The sequence below is a fragment of the Cetorhinus maximus genome, chromosome 9, assembly GCF_964194155.1.
Source record: "Cetorhinus maximus chromosome 9, sCetMax3.hap1.1, whole genome shotgun sequence".
NCBI classification, from domain to species: domain Eukaryota; kingdom Metazoa; phylum Chordata; class Chondrichthyes; order Lamniformes; family Cetorhinidae; genus Cetorhinus; species Cetorhinus maximus.
Window position 1 is genome coordinate 12157143 of NC_135887.1, and position 22820 is coordinate 12179962.

At 45.7% G+C, this 22820-nt stretch overlaps 1 protein-coding gene across 1 annotated transcript in view; it reads left to right on the forward strand.

The window, feature by feature from the left end:
- The window catches only part of cuedc1b (CUE domain containing 1b), a 156400-nt gene that overhangs the window by 98562 nt on the left and 35018 nt on the right, over positions 1–22820 (forward strand). The window contains exon 2 of the mRNA XM_078548081.1: positions 10626–11251. Coding sequence (XP_078404207.1) covers positions 10943–11251 — 309 coding nt within the window. The 5' untranslated portion in view covers positions 10626–10942. The remainder of the gene's footprint in view (positions 1–10625; positions 11252–22820) is intronic.

The following is a 22820-nucleotide window of genomic DNA, read 5'->3' on the forward strand; positions in this document are numbered from 1 at the left end:
TCTCTCTCTCTTCCTCTCTTCCCCACCCTCCCTTTCCTCTCTCTCTCTCTCTCTCTCTCTTCCTCTCTTCCCCACCCTCCCTCTCTCTCTCTCTCTCTCTCTCTCTTCCTCTCTTCCCCACCCTCCCTCTCTCTCTCTCTCTCTCTCTCTCTTCCTCTCTTCCCCACCCTCCCTCTCTCTCTCTCTCTCTCTCTTCCTCTCTTCCCCACCCTCCCTCTCTCTCTCTCTCTCTCTCTCTTCCTCTCTTCCCCACCCTCCCTCTCTCTCTCTCTCTCTCTCTCTTCCTCTCTTCCCCACCCTCCCTCTCTCTCTCTCTCTCTCTCTCTTCCTCTCTTCCCCACCCTCCCTCTCTCTCTCTCTCTCTCTCTCTTCCTCTCTTCCCCACCCTCCCTCTCTCTCTCTCTCTCTCTCTCTTCCTCTCTTCCCCACCCTCCCTCTCTCTCTCTCTCTCTCTCTCTTCCTCTCTTCCCCACCCTCCCTCTCTCTCTCTCTCTCTCTCTCTTCCTCTCTTCCCCACCCTCCCTCTCTCTCTCTCTCTCTCTCTCTTCCTCTCTTCCCCACCCTCCCTCTCTCGATCGGCCACCTTGGAAGAGAGTGCCCACAAAGGCAGGATCTTCATTGCTGTGGGGGGTTGGGGGTCGAGGTGCAGGTGCAAGCTGGGGTTGGGCCAGCCACCCCGGGGATAAAGTCTGGAGGCAGCATTGGGCTGCGGGGTGCAGAGATGGGCTGTTTTAAAGGTCCGCCTCAGTGCTGTAGAACTTGGTCCCAGTTAAGTTAAAGACACACAGGCCCTCCAGCCCTCATGTTGCCTCACCCGCTAAACACTCCCCAATCCCCATTCATGCCACCTCATGTCCTCTATTCCAGCTATGCTTCTCCACCCAACCCTATGGCCCCTCATGGTTCCTCATTTTCCCTATGCCAAGCAATGCCCCTCCACCACCCCCAATGGCCCCTCATGAGCCCCATGCTAAGCTCTGTCCCTCCACCCACCCCCTAAAAAAACTTTTTTTTAAAAAAAAGTAATTCACTCTTTTTTAACATAGTACAAAGTTATTTCACCAGAAGGCAAAAAAAGTGTCAATCATCCAGATAACAAAATCACAAGCCCTTAAATCCACTTAACCTTGTGTAAAGAAACAAAACGGGTGGATGCAGGGGCATAGCTTGGCATAGGGGGCATGAAGGGCTATAGGGGTGAGTAGAAGGGCAGTGTTTGACATGGGGGTATAAGGGGCCACAGGGGGTGGGTCAGGGGCAGAGCTTGGCATGGGGGTTTGAGGAGGACCTCTTGAACTTGCCTTTTAAAAGGTCCCCTCATGCAGCCTAGGGCTCATGACTCCTCTGATGGTCCATGAATTCTTTAAAAACCTGGCCCAACTCCATGAAGATTGTGAAGTTAAATGCATGGGACACAGCAAAGACCGAGGGCCCTGATAACATCTCGGCTGTAGTGCTGAAGACCTGTGCACCAGAACTAGTCAATGCAGCTATGAAACTTGTGTTTGCCTAGCAGTGAGGGAAATCGCCTAGGTATGTCCCATCTACAAAAAAGTAGGAATCTAACTGGGCTAAATATCACCATATCAGCCTACTTCTAATCATTAGCCAAATGATAGAAGGATCCGTCACCAGTCTTACAAACTGATGTTCAGTTTTGGTTTCTGCCCAAATGCTTTACTCCAGACGTCATTGTAGCTGGGATCCAGGCATGGACACGAGCTGAATGACATCAAGGCAGCATTCAGCCCAGATAATCGAGTGTCAAAGGCATAACCTTCCACTTGCTGGTATCATACCGACACAACACTGCATCCTTGAGATGTCAGAGCAGCAGTTTGTCAGGGCAGCCCTGTCAACCTAGGCGCCTTCAGTTGCTCCATCATCAGGTCAGAAATGGAGCTACCCGTGTGACGTCTACTCTCTCCCTCTAGTGTTCCGCTCCATTCATAATTCCTCTAATAATGAAGCAGTCCCTGCCAATCTACAGCAGGATCTGAACAACACCCAACCCTGGTGTACAGGGCACAATTTCACCTGACAGGACGCAGAAGTGAGGGGCAAAGACTATATTGCCCAATTATCTCTCCCTGACCTTCGATGGCACAATCGTCACTCAGTTCCCTTGTCACAGGTGCAAAGATCCCCTCTGCCTCGCACTATTCCAACTTGGGCATGTGCCAACATTCCTTCATCATGGCCGGAGCAAAATATGGGAAGTCCTTACTTAACATCTTAATGGCTGCAAAATCAGCACAAGTTCAAGGACAGAATTAGTTCAAGGACAAAAACCGATACCAGCTTCATTTCATATCAGATAATTATGTAAATGATTAAAAGAAATGTAGAATCATAGAACGGTTACAGCACAGGAGGAGACCATTTGGCCCATTGTGTCTGTGCTGGCTCTCTGAAGAAGCAATTTGCCTAGTGCCACTCCCCCACCTCTCCCTGTAGCCCTCCACATTCTTCCTTTTCAGATAATAATCCAATTTCCTCTTGAATATAGCATCATAGAAGGGTTATAGCACAGAAGGAGGCCATTTGGCCTGCCTTGTAAGTACTGGCTCTCTGCAAGAACACTTCAGCTAGTCCCACTCCCCTGCCTTTTCCCCCGAACCCTTGCAAAGTTTTTCTCTTCAGCTAATTATCCAATTGCCTTTTGAAAGCCACAATTGAACCTGCCTCCACAACATTCTCAGGCAGTGCATTCCAGATCCTAACCACTTGCTGTGTGAAAATGCTTTCCCTTTGGTTGTTTGGCCATTCATCTTGAACCGGTGTCTTCTGGTTGTGGATCCTTTCACCAATGGGAACGGTTTTGCCCCATGATTTTGAACACCTCTATCAAATCTCTTTTCAATCTTCTCTTCTCTAAGGGGAAAAGCCCCAATCCGACCACAGAACTGAAGTCTCTCAGTGCTTGAACCATTCTGGTAAATCTTTTCTGTACAGGCCAGTCAGTTTAGCTTCGGTAGTGGCAAAACTTCTAGGAACTATAATTTGGGACGGAATTAGTCACATGGACAAATGTGGGTTAATTAAGGAGAGTCAATATGGATTTTTTTAAGGGAAAATGTGTTTAACTAGCCTGCTTGAGTTTGTCAAAGAGGGTTGATGAGGGCAACACTGTTGATGTGATGCACTTGATCCTAAAAAGCATGTGGTACAATGCTGCACAACAGACTTGTGGGCAATGTCATAGCTCATGGAATAAAAGGGACAGTAGCAACATGGATATAAGGTTGGTTGAGTGACAGGAAACAGAGTGTAATGATTAATGGATGTTTTTTGGGCTGGAGGAAGGTTTGTAGTGGAGTTCCCCAGGGATCAGTATTGGGACCTTTGCTTTTCCTAATATATATTAATGATCTGGACCTTGGTGTACAGGGCACAATTTCAAAATTTGTAGACAATACAAGACTTGGAAGCAAAAAAACTTGTGAACTGTGAGGAGGATAGCGTAGAACTTCAAAAGGACATAGACAAGTTGGTGGATATGGGTGGCAGATGAAGTTCAATGCAGAGTAATGTGAAGTGATACATTTTGGTAGGAAGAACATGGAGGGACAATTATAAAATGAAGGGCACTACTCAAAAGTGGGTGCGGGAACAGAGGGACCTGGGCGTTTTTGTGCATAAGTCATTGAAGGTGGCAGGACAGGTTGGGAGAGCAGCTAATAAGGTAAAGAGTATCCTAGGCTTTATTAATAGGGGCATAGAGTACAAGAGCAAGGAGGTTATGTTGAACTAAGGCATTAGTCAGACCTCAGCTGGAATATTGCATACCGTTCTGGGCACCGCATTTTAGGAAGGATGTGAAGTCATTGGGGAGAGACTGGTCCCAGGGATGAGAAACTTTGGTTGTGAAGATAGTTTGGGAGAAGTTGGGACTGTTTTCTTTGGAGAAAAGAAGGCTGAGAGGAGATTTGGTACGGAGTTCAAAATCATGAGGGGCCTGGACAGAGTAGACAGGAGGAAACTGTTCCCACTGGTGAAAGGATCGAAAGTGAGAGGGCACAGATTTAAAGCAATTGGCAAAAGTGATATGAGAAAACACTTTTTCACACAGCGAGTTGTTTGCGTCTGGAATGCGCTGCCCGAGAGTGTGGTGGAGGTTCAGTCAAGGCATTCAAGAGGGCATTAGATGATTATTTGAAAAGAAACAATGTGCAGGGTTACGGGGAGAAGGCAGGAGAATGGCACTGGATGAAATGTTCATTTGGAGAGCCGGTGCAAATACGATGGGCTGAATGGCCGCCTTCTGCACTATAGCGATTCTGCGATTGTGATTCTAAGGTCTGTAAATCCTTGCTGTGGTATGGTGCTGAGAATTGGACACAGGTTCTGCCTCAACTGGAGTACTATGTTTTATAAAGGTTCTTCATAATTACCTTGCTTTTGCACAGTCTGCATCTATAGACACATTTATAAAGCACAGGATTCAGTAGGCCTTACTAACTGCTTTCTCAACCTGACTTACCACCTTCAACGATTTGTGCCCATCTACCCCAGATCCCCTCTGCTCCTGCAGCCCCTTTAGAATTGTACCCTTCATTTGATACAGCTTCTCCTCCTTGTTCTTGCCAAAATGAATCACTTCACACTTTTCCGCATTAAATTTCATCTGCCACTTGTCTGCCCATTCCACCAGCCTGCTTATGTCCTCGTGAAGTCTATCACCACCCTCCTCCACAGTTCGCAGTACTTTTCCTGGTCTGGACAGTGCTGCCCAAGTTCTGAGATCAAGAACCAAAATCTCCTCCAGATAAATTACATCATGGTCGAGCTGTTGAATCAAATTGAACTTTCAAACTTTGAGGCATCCAAAAGTAGGTAAAATCTAAATCCCTAAACTAAAGGAGTGTTGGTATCTATGAGAAGGGGCTAACTTGCCTCTTCTGTTGTTGACTCTATCAGAGCACAGGATTGGCCAGGGGCTGAGTTCTGCAACCGGGAAGCTGGTTTGTTTGTTTGTTTTTTTTTTTACCTCCGTGCAGTTTTACTCCATTCCAGAATTCCTTTCTTTCACTCCCTCCTCCATCTTCCTTCCCTCTCTTCCATGTCTTCTTGCCTTTGTTCTTGTTTTGGGCTTTTCACCATAACCATTTGCACATTCTTTTATTCTTGTATTGCCTTTATGTTACTTTGCTAAAATGATCCTGTTTCTCGGAGCAGCTTAGCGCTCCCGTTAATTTCCTCTCTGTGAACTGGAGCGTTGTCTCTCCCTTCACTTCCTCCTTTCTCTCTTCCCTTGCCTTTCCACGGCCTCACCCCTCCCTATCTCCGTAACCACCTCCAGCCCTACAAACCTCCTGAGAGCTCTGCATTCCTCCAATTGAGAAGATGAGGAGAAATTCTTTTCTGAGGGTCATTAGTCCGTGGAATTCTCTTCCCCAGAAAGCAGTGGAGGCTGGGTCATTGAATTTATTCGAGGCAGAGTTAGACAGATTTTCGATAGACAAGGGAGTCCAGGGTTTTGGGGCGGATAGACAGCAAAGTGAAGTTGTGACCACATCCGGATCAGCCATGATCTTATTGAATAGTGGAGCAGGCTCAGAGGGCTGAATGGCCTACTCCTGCTCCCAAGCCCTATGTTCCTAATTCTTGTTTTGTGCTTCCCCGATTTCTTTCACCTCACCACTGGTGGCTGTTCCTTTAGCTGCCTAGGCCCTAAGCTCTGGAACACCTTTTCCTACACCTCTCCACCACTCTACCTCACTTTCCTTCTTTAAGACATTCGCTTAGACCTACCTCTTTTCGTCATCTATTCTAATACCTTCTTATGTGGCTCAGTGTCAGGTTTTGTCAGATCTTGCTCTTGTGAAGCACTTTGGGACTTTGATTACATTCAAGGCGCTATATAAATGCCAGCAGTTGTTGCTTTCCAGCGAGCCTTTGATTTGAGGGTGTCGCTTGCACACCCCAGTAGGACCTGAGGTTGTTTTCTTCTGTTTACTTGGTGAAGGTCGCAGGTGAAATTTCCACATGGGACAGAGTGATACCCTGTCTTTGATATGTTTTAAAAACAACATTGCCGTAACAACCAACAGAACGGTGAAGTGAGAGTTATTGTGACATTATTAATTTAGCATCCCTGCCTGGGATTGTACGAACTTAGGAAAATTCGATGATGGGTTATGACTAGGACAAGTGGTTTCTTGCTGCATGACATTGCACAGATTTGTATACTTGAGGTAATTTTATATTTTTCATTACTTGGCAAAAAAATGGCTGGTGAACTGGCTTTCCTTTTCGACACTGTGTGATTTACAGCCCCTGACCATGAATTTGCCTTCACTGTGTACAGTGTAACTTGCTGTCCGATAGTCTAAAAGCACTCCCCAAGAGGCCGGTTTCTCAGGAGATAACCGATCACTTGTTCCGGTGATGAGCTTGGCAAGGACACAGGCTTCAGTGCGGAGACAGCACAAAGTGGACCATTTTGTCCTGTCAGTGGGACCTCTGTTCATGAGCTGAATGCGTTTCAATTGGAACCTTTTGTTTTTGAACTCCAAATTACAAAGCGATTCTTAGCGATGGACAAAAGCAATAAGCCAAGCCAGCAAGAGAAGACTCGCCTGATCTCTCGAGTCACAAAGGGTGAAAGAGATATGTCAACAATATTGTGGTTCACTTTCCCGACCCAAGTGATTGGCAGTTGGTTTGGCGCACAAAACAAACAGAGCTTTGTTCACGTTGCACTACAGTTAGTTGGGCTTCCCTCCTGCATGGCTGCTTTGATTCACAGACCGAGCAATCTTGCCTCATCACAAGCCGGGCACTGCTTGCTGCAGGCAGACTGGAGCAATCGTTGCCAAATCCACCACTTCAGGGAGAGAACTAAAGCATCTGGTGTTTTGTCCATTGAGGACAATGCGTCAAGAGGGATGTTCACTGAGCCGCTCTTGCAGTAGTCAGGCAGCAATGAGTGCTTTGAGCTGATCAAATTGATGTCTTCAGACATGTGCGCTGATTCGTAGCTTCTTCATGAGCGGCGAGTAACTCACTTCCTGACCTCCCCCAAGCCTGCTCACCACCTACAAAGCACAATAGATAGAATCACGCTCTCCGCTTGGCTGGATGAGTGCAGCTCCAATAACACTCAGAAACTTGACATCATCCAGGATAAAGCGGTCCTCTGATCAAAGCCCCATCCACCATCTTAAACGTTCACTTCCTCTGCCGCGGATGCACAGCAGCAGCAGTGTGTGTACCAGCTACAAGATGCATGGCAGCAACTCGCCAAGGCTTTTTCGACAGCACCTTCCAAACCCGCAACCTCTGCCATCTAGAAGGACGAGGGCGGCAGATGTGTGGGAACGCCACCACCTGGAAGTTTCCCTCCAAGCCAAACACGATCCTGACTTGGAAATATATCACCTGTTCCTTCATCGTCGCTGGGTCAAAATCCTGGAGCTTCCTCCCTAACAGCACTGTGGGTGTACCTACACCACACGGGCTGCGGCAGTTCAAGAAGGCAGCTCACCACCACCCTTCTCAAGGGCAACTAGGGAAGGGTGATAAATGCTGGCCCAGCCAGCGACACCTACATCGCATGAAAATATTTTTAAAGAAAGTATGTGAAGCGTGCTGCGGAATGAGAGATGTGCGTTGGCAACAGCCGAATGTGCTTTATTGAAGGCCCTTGGCCTCCTCCAACCAGCCGCGCGCTCTCTCTCTCTTCAGCAAACCAAACGTGCTCTTCACCAGGCTTGTCGACCCACTCAGTGGCAGGCGCTTTGTCATCGCTCGATCTAAGAACTTTGCAGCTCGATATTGCATCAGGGCTCCGGGCGGGGGAGGGAGGATGGTGTGAGGGGAAGGTGGGGGAAGGGGGGGAATGCAAAACACAGTCAGCCATGGTTCATGTCACACAAGGCTGTGTGCTTGTATACTGGACAGTTTCCCTTCACGGAAGTGGTTTTCCTCACTAAATCTTGCAGCTGCTTTGTTGTGTGTGAAAGGCAAGAAGAGCCAAGTTGAGTATCGGATTGTGCCTTCTGGGAAAAGTGGAAAAAAAAACTGCCTACCAGTATTAACCCTCCGCGTTCCAGAAAGATCACTTCAACTCTCACAAAGACACACAGCCCTCCATTTATTTGCTACTGCAAGCATTCCTGAAGAGAAATGTCCTGAAGCTTGATTAAGAGAAGATTATATATTGTGACACCACAACTCCCAACCAGAATCAAGAGGGTTGAGAAATTATGGGTGTCAATCATGTCTGGACAAAGCACTGCTGTAATTGGCTGGGATTGATTTTTATACATAGAATTTGTACTCTCTTCCACTCGCAGCAGTTTTTTTGCTGGAGAAATAATCCTGCTTTTATCAGGAGACTTTGCTGTAGTTTGGACCATGAGTTCACTTTGCTGTAGTTTGTAGAGGCTCTGCTTCTCCGAGGGCAATTCGAGATGGGCAACAAATGCCAGCCTTGCCAGCGACGCCCACACCCTGTGAAAGAATTTTTTTTAAAAGTAGGTACCCATTTGCAGTTTTCCCTAAAGCCTGTCATGTCCCAACCTGCCTCCAGCTCATTGGCTGATTTATAGTGGTGACAATACCCACTGGGGTAGAGAAACATTATAAAGCTGGAATTGCAGTAAAGTAGGTATTTTGGTAGGTGTGAGGGTCAAGTATTGTTGACATGCTGTTCATAGGGCCCAGGCTCGGGTTCCAGCCCTAATTATATAGCAGTTGATAAGGGCCGCTGGTTACAGCCAACCAGTAAAGGAATATCACTTGTTGTAGCAACAGAATGCAGTAACAATGCCTAGTTAGTGTTAGGAGACTACCTTACCTCAGAAAATTACATCTCTCATCGGCTAACGTAAAACAGTGGCTGTTGTGGCAAAAAGTTTAAGTCCTCCCAGTTGAAGGGAAATAGTCTGAAGCTGAGAATAATGAAGACAGGGCATTGTGAAAGCACCATAAAATGATACTGGTGAGCAACCATACTCTGGCACAAGTCAGCACCTGCCGGAGCAGAGAAAAGGAGGTGAAGGCTTGATTTATAGTGAGAAGGCACAACATAACAGCTTTATTGCAGAATACTTAGATTAGCAGACTAATTACACCTTTTACCATTTGGACGTAATGCAGTAAGTTCCCCTCCAAGCCACACACCATCCTGACTTGGAACTATATCGCTCTTCCTTAGCTGTCGCTGGTACAAAATCCTGGAACTCCCTTCCCAACAGCACTGTGGGTGTACCTGCACCACGTGGACTCCAGCGGTCTGAGAAGGCAGCTCACCACCACCACCTTGAGGGAAATTAGTAATGGACAGTAAAAAAATGCTGGCCTAGCCAGCGATGCCCATGTCAGGCGAAAGGATTAAAAACAAAACTTTCTTTATCCACTGAGCTCAGTCATTTTGAGGACAGTCATTTCAGTAGATTTCCGCTTGCCTCCTCAGATTTCCACGGGCCCTGAAGGCATTGACTCTTGCGCTGGTTCACAGACAATGGCTGCCTTCTGGTTCCTTGCCAAAAATGGCCATCTATTAAATGCACCAGCAGACAATGAGTGTCATCAGACCTCACTACACTTGGAAGATAGGGAGAGATTACCACTTGGGAGATGGTGGCATAGTGGTAATGTCACTGGGCTAGTAATCCAGAGGTCCAGGCTAATGCTCTGGGGGCCTGGGTTCAAATCCCACCATGGCAGCTGGTGCCATTTAAATTAATAAATCTAGATGAAACTATCATTTATTGTTGTAAAGACCCATCTGGTTCACTAATGTCCTTTCAGGGAAGGAAATCTGCCATCCTTACCTGCACTGGCCTACATGTGACTCCAGATCCACAGCAATGGGTCGACTCTTAAATCTGGCCTAGCAAGCCGCTCAGTTCAAGGGCAATTAGGGATGGACAACAAATGGTCTTGCCAGCGACGCCCACATCCCATGAAAGAATAAATAAAAGCACCCAGTTTATCTGCTGTCTTTGTCCAACATCTATATACGTGTCCACCAGATAAGTGATCACCAGAGGAAGCCCTGGCCAATATCCCACCCTCTAGTTTGCAGGGGGCTAAGGCCAAATGGAGCACCCGAACTGTTCTCTCAGCTGTGATCAGTAAGTTGTACATGGGATCTTTGTGTTCTGTATGGCACCATTGCACACCTGGCAGTGCTTTTACATTCTGTGATATCCAGTCCAATAGTATTTTATTGAGAGATGATATTCCTGCATTCTTAATTTGACCTGGAACCTTGGATCTACTGTTCATTGTGTAATATATCTGCTATTCATCATTGGACTAGCAATGAGAGATGGGGAGTTCAAGTCCCACCAGTTGCGAAATTAAATTCAATAAATCAGGTCAGTTGTGGGCAAGCACAAGAAATAATGACCATGAGAGCTGTTGATTTGTTCAGTAATATCCCTCGGAGAAGGGAAACTGCTGCTCCTTCTAAGCATTTGATTTTTGAATGGCCCTCTCAAGCCATTTGGTTGAACAAACAACTCCTGAAAGAAAGCCCATCACCACGTTCACAAGGCATAGAGGAGTGGTCATTAACTGGCGATACTGCCTATCTCTTGAAAGCAAAGTTTTTTTTTAAATGTATCTCTCACAACCTAGAACTAACATAAGCTCTTGTTTGTCTCTTACAGGTGTGCCATTGACTGTTGGAGATGGTCTGCGAGATTGCAGTGCCAATGAGGAGTGGGATATTCTAGGATCTTTGCCGGTGTATTTTGCAAACGACAGTTCCTGTGGTGTTGTGTTTTTGCCCGGAAGCCCATGGTTGTGAGGCCTTGTTCATTTTATTATAAAGTAGCTTGAATGTTTACACTGGGATTTGCTGCATTTGTTTCTAAAACCTTGGGATATGGCTCTGCAGCAGCTTTACGAGTGAGCTCTGACACCTCGAGAAGCTCCCACCATTTCCCACTCCAAGCTGAGCAGGTTTCGAAAGACGTTCTTGAAAATGACCAGCCTTTTCCGGCGGAACAGTAGCAATGGCAGCTCCAAGAATGGCTCAGCCAACCCTCCTTCGCAGCTGCTCAACAACAGCAGACCGCCCCGACAGGTCCGGAGACTTGAGTTCAACCAGGCCATGGAGGACTTCAAGGTCATGTTCCCGAACATGGACTATGATGTGATTGAGTGCGTCTTGAGGGCCAACAACGGGGCTGTGGATGCCACCATCGACCAGCTGTTGCAGATGAACCTGGACTGTGGATTTGACAATGGGTATGATGATAGCTCGGACTCTGATGACAGTATCCCCCCAGAGGTAAGCACAAGAGTCTTGGCATTGTGGTGGTATGGTGGGGTGGCATGGTTTGTCAGATGAATGCCAGCGATTGCTGGCCATGTTTAGGTTCACACTTACGCTAAATGCAGCCAGGGTCACATGACAGAGAAAAGGCCTGAAGCATCTGCCCCATGTTGCTTTGGGAGCGTCCTATTTAAAAACTACTTGTCGTCCATTGGTAAGTGCGCTGCCCAATGGGGTGTGGATATGAGGCAGGCTGACTGGGAGATTCCTGGGTTCGATCCCAGGACCTGACTGGTCAGTAAGGTTGGGACCCAACCCCGAGCAGTGCGTTTACACAACACACACGAGGTGCAAAGATTGAAGGTTCTCCCATTGGCATCAGCTCCTCATGTGCTCAGGAGGAGATCAGGGCCCTAATCTCCATCCAGTCAGATCCGCTGGAAAGCATCAGTGTGTGGACGTTGGTTGAGGAGGGTCTGGCCTCGGCCATGACACTCACACAACATTTTTAGTCTGACACTGGCCAATTAAATAATGATATCGTTAAACTGCAGCCTGAGGAACTCCTTCAGCATCTAAAGGTAAGGGTGTGTGAGTTTGTTTCCAAACCCTGAAAGAAGCAGCTCCCTGTTAGTGAATCTTGTACTGTAACCAGCAAAAAAAATTCATCCAAACAATCTTTCCTCTTAGCACACAGTGCTGTAGTTCCTTTTCCAAAAGATAACTCTTCTTGTTTTCTTGATTTTTGAACAGTATCCAATGACCCCTTTACACTGCACAATGGCTTCTACTGGAAGACCACTAACACCCTTTTGCAGCAGTGGTTCCCCTCCCCCTCCCCCCGGAGCGCGTGCTGGCTCCTTTTTCCCTGTAATACACCTTGGCTTCTACTCATCCTGAATCTGTCCCTTCATTAGTGTGGGGTGGGTATTGGAGCCCTGTCAACAGCCGGACAATCACTGAATCCCAAATGATCCGGGCTGATATCTCCTCGGTGAGCTGGATAGACGGGAAAGGCCTCACAATCCATCCTCAGCCTGCGAGGAGTTAGCTGATCACGTCGGGAGCACCACAGTTGACAGTAGTGTTAGCTGGGAGCAGTGGCGGTAGATAGGCAGGGGCCATGTTGCCTATGGAGGAGTTTCAGTGAATCTCCATCTGCCATGGTGCTTGACTTCTCGAGCAATGCATCTGTTACATCACAGCTGAGGCCAGCCAGCCCATCCACACATAAAGGAGGCATTGAGTTACTTGAAAATACTGAAGTTGCTTCTCTTGTTCTATTCACCATGATTATCTTTCAATTGAAAGGGTAGATTGGGTTACAGTAACATTGTACCCCTGGGAACTAACTTGTTTTCTTACACTGACCATCTTAATAAATCGCTTTGCATAAAATATTTCCTTGTGATGTTTTGAGGTAAAATACTCCAGCTGGCCTAAACGACATCCTTTTTAATATCCACCAGGAAATAGCGACGTGTCTGTTTGGCTCTTGCATCTGAGGCAAAAGGTCATGGGTTCAAGCCACTCTCCAGAGACTTTAGAGGGAGTGCAGCAAAGGTTCACCAGACTGATTCCTGGGATGGCAGGATTAGTTGTATGAGGAGAGATTGGGTCGACTAGGCCTGCATTCACTGGAGTTCAGAAGAAAGAGAGGGGATCTCATTGAAACGTATAAAATTCTGACGGGGCTGGTCTTACACTGGATGCAGGGATGATGTTTCCTCTGACTGGGGGGAGGTCGAGAACAAGGGGTCACAGTCTCAGGATGCGGGGTAGACCATTTGGGACTGAGGTGAGGAGAAACATCTTCACTCAGAGGGTGATGAACCTATGGAATTCTCTACCACAGAAGGCTGTGGAGGCCAAGTCACAGAATATATTTAAGAAGGAAATAGGTTTCTGGATTCTAAAGGTGTCGAGGGGTATGGGGAGAGAGTGGGAGTATGGCATTGAGATAGAAGATCAGCCATGATCATAGTGAATGGTGGAGCAGGCTTGACGGGCTGAATGATCTCCTCTTGCTCCCATTTTCTATGTTTCTATGGCATGGGTTCAAATCCCACCGGAGCAGCTGTTAGAATTTGAATTAAATTAGTAAATCTGGAATTAAAAACTAGTCGCTTTGTAGCAGTTTGGTACAACTGTGTGGCTTGCTAGACCATTTCAGAGGGTGTTTAACAGTCAACCACATTGCTCTGCTCTGACTCTGGAGTCACATGTAGGCCAGACCAGGGAAGGACGGCAGACTTCCTGGGTAGTGTAGTTCCTACTGTCAATTATAACTTTGCTCTTGTTTGTGGCTTCTAAGTTGTGCTGGGAAATACTTGGTACTGATGATATTAAATTGGCATTTGACACTTCAAGTCAGTATGTAACTGAATAGTGAAACACATCTCTACAAAATGTCTGAAAGCTTGCAAAATCCTCAGCATTGCAGGAGATATTATTTTTATTATTGATTCCTGCAATTAGTGAGATTCCTTAACTCTGGCACCCTCACACCAGGGAGAGAGAACATTTTTGGATGCAATATGTGAATAATTTGAGCAATGACATGTGCTAATTGTAGCAGGCTTGGTGGGGAACGGATGCCTTGGACAAAAATTCCGATCTAAAACTCTGCTGCCCGTACCCTAACTTGCACTGTGTCCCGTTCACCCCTGTGCTCGTTGACCCTCAATGGCTCCCAGTCAAGCAACATCTCGATTTTAAAAAATTCTCATCCTTGTTTTCAAATCCCTCCATCGCCTCGTTCCTCCCTATCTCTGTACAGCCCTCCAAAATGTCTCCTCTGTTCTAATTCTGGCCTGTTGAGCATCCCCGATTTTAATTGCTTCACCATTGGTGGCTGTGCCTTCAGCAGCCATGACTCCCTCCCTAAATCTCTCTGCCCCCCTCTACTCCTTTTAAGACCTACCTCTTTGACCAAGTTTTTGGTCATCTGCCCTAATATCTCCTTATGTGGCTGTGTCAAATTTTGTTTGATAACCCTCCTGTGAAGCACCTTGGGATGTTTTTCTACCCAGCTGCTATTTATATGCAAGTTGTTGTTGAAAGCTCTCTTATCACTAGGGTTCTCCTTGTATCATGCCAGGTTGGTTGTGTAACGATGGAGGTTGATTGTTCTGATAGACACATTGGTTAATAACTCCAATATCAAACTACTGTACCAGGATGAGACGAGGCAAACGCGATGAGCCTTGGCATCTTTGCCGCTAGCAATTCCCAAATTCCTGTGACCTCTCCCCTTGTGTCTACTTATAGCCATCAAACCAGCGTGCTGAGGGAAATGCGCAGTTTTGCAAGACTCTTAAACAGGGGTCTCACTTCCCTTTTTAAGGTCCAGACACCGTTCTAGGTATCAATGACACAAAACAAATTTTAGATACAATTTCCACTATATGTGGAAAACCTTTATTAACTCACTAAGTAACAGTATATACTTAAAATGCCAGTTGCTTAGTAAAACCTACGTACAGGAGCTCGTTCCTGGGTGATCAGTCTCCTGAACCAATTCATCCACGTGACTTCCTGTGATTGATCACATCCCCGCTTCCCCGGCTGCAGCAACAATGTCCTTGTGGGCCGTGGCTTTATACCCCTTTCTGACCCTGGTCCCTTGACATATAAGGTGATACCTCCAAATTGGGTCATCCAATTGGGTTTCAGTACCTTATCAATCCCACCATGGCTATGCAGGACTATGCAGGGGTTGGGGAGGGTCTCCAGGTGCATTTCAGAATGGATGTATTTACCTGCATCTTGATAAGGCAGGAAGAAAGCCATTTACACATATATCCAGAGAGGCCATTGTCTGAGTGTTGGCGTGGGCAGAAATGTCTGGCGGAGCAGTTAGTCTGGGCCAGCATCTTAATAACGTGTGTGTGTGTGTGTCCCTCTCATTTAAAGCTCTCTTTGGTTTTTTTTAAAAGTCCCACATGAGTCCCAGCGATGATGTCTTTGATCAGCATTCTTCTCCCTTCATCCTGATGTTCTCCAGACTCCCATGTTTCTACCACCCAGTGAGCTCCACATGTTGGTCCACACCACAACTGCTTACATTCTACTTACAAACAGAAATACAAAGAGATATTAAAATGCCTTGCATAAGCCCTTCAGTCTCTCCCACAGGCACTTTCCCTGCACAGGTACCAATTTAGAGGGAAGCATCTGCTCCCTGAATGTCAATGTTGGGGCACCATTGCATCCCCAGTATGTCACTTCACTCAGAAAAGCCTTGTTGCCAGGCGATGGCCACTGTGCACATGTCATGGGTCACGGTAGGTCATAGAGACGCTTCAAAACGAAGGCCCGCCGCTGCCCCCTTCAGGTCACCTGAGGAGAAGGAAAAAGTGCGACTGCACTACCATCACCAACAGGTTTCATTAAAGAATTGAATGAAGTGGACGGCCAGAGGCAAGTCTGCAACTCACTGAGGCTTCCTCACCTGCCCCTAATCAAAATGATTTTTGGTTTGTCCTCCCAGGGTGAGTTTGATTTGCAATTAACCTCGATGAGCTTTCCTTGGCAGGGAATTGGCAAGGATAATTGTACGGGATTTCCCTTGTGAGTGCAGTTTTAAATGCGGGTGCAGTTTTCACTGGTTAGAAATTGCAACCAAAAGGATGAAAAGAGTGTGTTTGTGGGTGTGTGTTGTCCACGTGGGATGCTGTGCTGTTCCAGTCACGTGACTGTCCTGAGGATTCCCACCTCTGAATTGTGTTGTCTCACTGATGGGACCACCCATTATTGCATTCACAATATGTCCTTTTCAGACCCCCTCCAGCACCCACAACACCATTTGCATCTCCATCACTCCACTCCCAAGTTGCGTGGTATCCCGACCTTCCATATCGCCTTTGCTTTATCATTGCTGGGCCAATATCCTGGAATTCTGCAGCTAACGTTATTGTGGGAGCATCCTAAGCACAGGGGCTGCAGCAGTTCAAGGAGACGGCCCACCGCCACCTTCTCGAGGGCAACTAGGGATGTGCAGCAAGTGCCAGTGTCTCCCACATTGGAAAGCCCACTCCTGAATGGTAATGCTGTGTCCTGCTGCTTCAACAGTGAAGGGTTAATTGCTATTGACCAGAAAACCTCCCATATCTGGAAAAGTTCCCAAGCATGGATATAGGGACTGTGGGAGTTGCAGAAAAGTTAATCCCTATTTATCTGTGGGTCAGCCAAAGTAATATTTTAATGTAACTAGCCAATAACTCCCGTGGTTTGTAGCCCTACAGTTCCAGGGGGATTAGTGCTGTGCATTGACTTTAATTGCCAAGACCCTGATCCATTGCAAAAATGTGTGTCATTGGGGGGAAAACTTGATAGACAAGGGCCAGGGTCGTGTTGGACTCGTACTCAAATATGCTCAGTTCCCATTGTTGTAAACGTTGTCATTCTACTGGAAATATAAGCAAAACGTTGGCCTTAAGTGAAATTGAGGGGAGTCTCCCCTCACTCCAACTCCCATCCCTCTCTGTTTTTTGCGCGTGTCCCTGTCTGCTCCTGCTTGCACAACTGCAGGAGAAGCCCCTGAGACTGCGGGGCAGCTTAATCAGACTGGAGCATCTGGAACTGCCCAGGAGCTTCCTAGGAACTCGGTGGTTAACCAGTGCAATACTGAGCCATAACAACCAGAGATTTACTTTCTAATTTGTGTTGTAGCGGTCGATCTAGATTGGGAAGTGGTTGTCGGGTGAGATTAAGTTGTGATGCCTTTCATGGTTGAATAACCTGCCACCATTCACTGTGTAGACTCTCACGGATGAACTAAGGGAAAAGAAAGACTTGCTTTTATACAGCACTTTATCATGACCGCCAGATGTCTCAAAGTGCTTTACAACCAATGAAGTGTAGCCATTGTTGTAATGTAGGAAACGTGGCAGCTAGTTTGCGCACAGCAAGCTCCCACAAACAGCAATGTGATAATAGCCAGATAAACTGTTTTTTGTGCTGTTGATTGAGGAGTAAATATTGGCCAGGACACTGGAGATAACGCCCCCTGCTCTTTGAAATAATGTGATGGGATCTTTTGCCTTCAGCCGAGCAGGCATATCAGTTCAACATTTCATCCGGAAAACAGCACCTCCAACAGTGCAATACGCCCTCAGTACTGCACTGGAATGTCAGGCTTGATTTCTGTGCTCAAGTCCTGGAGTGGGACTTGAACCCGGAAGCTTCTGATTCCGAGAATGCTACCAATCGAGCTGCAGAAGGCATTAAACTAGTAACATGGAACTGAGCTCTGGCAATAGGCACCACCTCCAGGAGGAAATACTTTAAACAGATAATGAGATTCTCCACTTGAATAGCACATAGGCTGCCAAGAATTTCTTCTTTGCATTATAGAAATTCCTACTCGGCAAACAGAACAGAGCACCTGTCTTGGATTAGCAAAAATGACGACAGAAATGTGAGGCCTCTTCTCCCTCACGACCTTTACAGTTAGGATTTTGGAAGGGCTTCAATCACATAATCTCCATTTTAAAGAATTACGTGAGACAGCCATACTTTTGTAGCTGCCCCAAGGCATCTTTAAAAGTGCGAGTTTCTGCCAGTATCTCTGACTATAGCCAATGTAAATTCTGGCTCTGTAACTGTGCTGCTGCCCTATGGGAGTCACAGGGCCTCAAAACTTTTTCTTTTACACACCCAGGCCCAGAAACAAGGGTTCTCTCTTGAGCTCCTCTCCCTCCTTTCTCTTCCAATTTTCTCTGATTTTCATCACTCCCTCCCTCATCCTGTCACTTTTTAGGAAATCAGGGAAGCTAAGCCCAGGCTGGAACTGGGGCCTAGGAGTAACATGGTCTTAGTACCCTCTGCGTTCGACTTCAAGTACACCTTAAAAAAAATAAAATATAATAGGAATTGTCCTTTTATAGGATTGCCAACCTTCCAGGATTGCCCTGAAGAAAAATCATTAGAATATGAAAAAAGATTTTGTTTTTGTCATTTTCTTGAACATTTCTCTTTACCAGATATAAAAGTATTGAAAATGGGGGTGGGGGAGTTGTGGGGAAGACTGTTTGTTTGACTAACAGTTAAGCATCGTCTAATTGGGTAATGAGCCTTTTTGCTTTCCAATTGGCTTCGGAAGGCGGTATGTCACAAGGATGCACGTGGTGATTGACTAATGGCTGGAGCGTGAGGGCAAGTCATGAGATGAAACCTCCAGGAATACATTTAATCACAGCTGGCAATTCTAGTCCTTGAAAGTGCACAAAGGATACGATGGAGGGTTTTCGTTTTAAGAAAGGAATGTTTTACTTAAAAAGAATTGAAAGTGGGTATAATCAAACGTTTGTGTGTGTAGAAGGTACAGTGCCAATGATACGATGATGGAGGGCTCTCATTAACGACTAGTTCCAACAGGAGTAAGAGAAATGAAAAAATTGGGACAAACAAAGACTAATCACAAATGAATTTGAGATCAGGCTGCTATAGTAAGGAACTCGCGATAATGTAAAGAAAAAAGACTTGCAGTTATATAGCGCCTTTTATAATCTCAGGACGTCACATGGTGTTTTTCAGCCAGTGGATTACTTTTGAAGTGCATGGAATGTAGGGAACGCGGGAATCAATTTGTGCACAGCACCTCAGCAAGTCCACCAGTATGCCCCAAAACACTTCACACACAATGCATTATTTTGGAGTGCAGTTACAGTTGATATGTCACTATTTTGCACATAGTAAGGTTCCACAAAGTACTGCAAGTTCGATAACCCACTGATCTAATTTCTGGTGATGTTTAAGAGGGATGAATATTGGCCACAATACCAGGAGAACCCCCTAACTTTTTTCAGTTAATTCCTTGGCGTCTTTAACATGCAATTGAGCCAGCATCCACGGTGTCAGTTTAACATCTTATCCAGAAAATCGTGTCTCCTTTATAAGACCATAAGATGTAGGAGCAGAAGTAGGCCATTTGGCCCATCTAGTCTGCTCCGCCATTCAATGAGATCATGGCTGATCTGATGATGCTCAACTCCACTTTCTGCCTTTTCCCCATAACCCTTGATTCCTTTACTGAGTAAAAATCTGTTTATCTCAGCTCTGAATATACTTAACGACCCAGCCTCTACAGCCCTCTGCGATAAAGAATTCCACAGATTCATTACCCTCAGAGAAGAAATTCCTCCCCATCTCTGTCTTAAATGGGCGTCCTCTTACCCTGAGATTATGTCCTCTGGTCCTAGACTCTCCCACAAGGGGAAACAACCTCTCAGCATCTATCCTGTCCAGCCCCCTAAGAATCTTTTATGTTTCAATAAGGTCGCCTCTCATTCTTCTAAATTCCAATAAGTACAGGCCCAACCTACTCAACCTCTCCTCATAAGAAAATCTCTCCGTACCCGGAAACAACTTAGTGAGCCTTCTCTGGACTGCCTCCAATGCCAGTATATCTTTCTTTAGATAAGGGGACTAAAATTGTTCACAGTATTCTAGGTGTGGTCTAATTAGTGCCTTGTATAGCTTTAGCAAGACTTCCCTGTTTTTATTCTCCATTCCCTTTGAAATAAAGGCCAACACTACATTTGCCTTCCCTATTACCTGTTGAACATGTGCATGAATCCCAAAAAGCTAACATACAAGGACTCCCAAAACACTCTGTGCTGCAGCTTTCTGCAGTCTTTCTCCATTTAAATAATATTCAGCTCCTCTATTCTTGCTGCCAAAATGCTAACCACACATTTTCCCACATTATATTCCATCTGCCAAGTTTTTGCCCACTCACTTAACCTGTCTATATCCCTCTGTAGACTCCTTGTGTCATCCTCACCATTTGCCTTCCCACCTATTTTTGTGTCATCCACAAACTTGGTGATAGTACATTCACTTCCCTCATCTAAGTCATTGATATATATTGTAAATAATTGAGGCCCTGTGGCACTCCACTAGTTACAGGTTGCCATCCCGAAAATGCCCCCCTGTCCCAACTCTGTCTTCTATTTGTTTGCCAATCCTCTATCCATGCTAATATACTACCCCCGACACCATAGGCCCTTAACTTATTAAGTAGCCTTATTTGCGGTACCTTATCGCATGCCTTTTGGAAATCCAAATATATTACGTCTACAGGTTCCCCTTTATCTATCCTGCTTGTTACCTCCTCCAAGAATTCTAATAAATTTGTTAGGCATGATTTTCCCTTCATGAAGCCATGCTGACTCTGCTTGATTAGATTATGTATTTCTAAATGCTCTGCTATTACATCCTTTATAGTAGACTCCAACATTTTCCATGGACAGATGTTAAGATAACTGGCCTATAGTTTTTTTGTCTCCCTCCCAGCACTTCAGTATTGCACTGAAGGTTCAGCCTAGGTTATAGGCTCAAGTCCTGATGTGGAGTTGAGCCCCTGGTTCAGCGGTGAGTGTGGCACCAGCAAGCTGGCACTTGTTAGGAACAGCAGAACAAATATTGAGGTGGAAAGGTTATGGATTGGTCATAAAAACAAGTTCACTTATTTCAGCCACTACTCTACAGTTGGGTACTTGGTTCTTCAGTTCATATGTCTATCACTCTTACTGGACTTGGCCCCAACCTGAGCTGACTCTGGTATTCACCGAGGTTTTTTTTTTTTACTGCACTAACCACATTGGAAGAGTAGAGGTCGAGGCTTTTACAGCAGATTGGCGAATGTCCCCATGCAATGCTGATTGCGCATGGCCCACTGGAAGGAAGGCCACACTAGACTGAACAAGCTCTTCCCATTTCATTTGGGTAACGCTAACAAAGATTATATCTCTGCTTGCAGAATGTCATGGTGGATGAATGTCAGTCAAGCTTCTTTAAATAGAAAGGTTGATACGCATGAAGAATACAATGTTTGTTGAAATCCATGTAAGCCTTTGATATGCAGTATTATTTCTGCCAATGGCAAAAAAGGGTCCAATTCCACAGTCTGATGTGGCATTTTTTTTTTTTAAAAAAGAAACTTCATTTTCGGGAAGGAGGCTTTACTGGCATGACTGGGGCTTAATGTCCATTTCTGAGAGGTGGTGGTTTGATACAACTGAGCGGTTTACTGGGCTACTTCAGGCCCACCCCAGCATGGTTGACTCTTAAGTGCCCTCTGGAGTTACATGTAGGCTAGACAGCAGGTTTCTTTCCCTAAAGGGCACAAGTGAAGCGCTTGGGTTTTTGATAAAACCTGACTCTTGGCCATTTTTAACCAATGGGGAGGTTATATTTCCAGAATGTTTTAAACTGAATTCAAATTCTCAAACTGCCATGGTGAGATTTGAACTTGTGTTCTCTGAATTTATTAGTCCAGCTCACGGGATTGCCAGATGGGTAACATGACCACTACAATACCTGGTCTCTAATTTGGCCTGGTCAGTTTGATTTCAATGTGGATAGGCTTCAGGAACCCAGGCCCAGCCTGAATGATTGGTATGTGTGGAGATTGCTTCCCTCTTGCACATCAGGTTGTGTGTTTGGATCACTGACGTCCTCTTGGAGGAATGGCTTGATGGTAGGTTGACAGATTGCAGTGGTCACAGTGTGTGTATCCTGATTGGCTATCAGCCTGATGACCGCTCCATTTTAAACTCAATGAGCTGCTTTAGCGTAAGGGAAAAGCCTGAAAAAACTTTTGTGGTTCACATTAAATAATTCACATTAAAATATATATTCACATATTTGCCTATATAACGAGTTTCACTGCATTTCAAAGCCATTCATTAAGCAAAGTGCGTTGACATCTTTTGCCATAATATATAGATGTGAGAGTCAGCAGGACCTTTCCCCGGGACATGGTTTGGGTAGACTCTGTGATTCAACCAGTGGTACATAATCTAGAAGAAAGGATCCTGGCTCATCAAGGTCCTTTCTGGTTTTACGATTTCTTCCTGTGCTAGTCGTGAGAGTCACTCCCCAAGTGTCAGAGGACTAGGTTATCAAGAAAGACTGAAGAGACCTGAACTGTTCAGCCTTAAAAAAAAAGCCAACTGCCCAGAAATATTTTACAAGAGTGCATGGCATAGAAATAATTCTTCTGGAGCACTGCTTCGAGATAACGGGCGAGAGGAGGACATTGAGGATCAAACGTGTTTAAGATGGAATTGGGATTGATATCAGGAAGCACTCTTTGTGCAACGAGTGAGCAACTCTTGGGAAGGGATGAAAACAGAAAATGCTGAAATTATACAGCAGGCCCATCAGAAACTGTAAAGAGAAAAGTCAGGGTAATGATTTGAGTTAATCTGTTCTGACAAATACCATGACCTATCTTTCCTGACTGACCTCCGGTATGTTATCAGTATTTTGCTGTTCCCGTTTCACATGGTCAACGTTCGTGATTTGATTTTTAAAAAAAGATCACAGCTGGACTGAACTGCCAGTTATTGCAGCAGAGACTAAAACTTTGGAATCATTTAAGACCCTTGTTCAAACTTCGGCCTTGGATGCACACGTGGGTCTGAGGCCTGGTAACTAGCCCAAGCTAACAGGGCCTATTTATTTTCTGGTTTCTTGTTTGAATGTAATGAGCCTGGGGCTTTGGAAAGGATTGTTTAATGTGCTCATGACTCATTGGTCGTAAACCTAAAACCCAAACACCGAGGGCAGAATT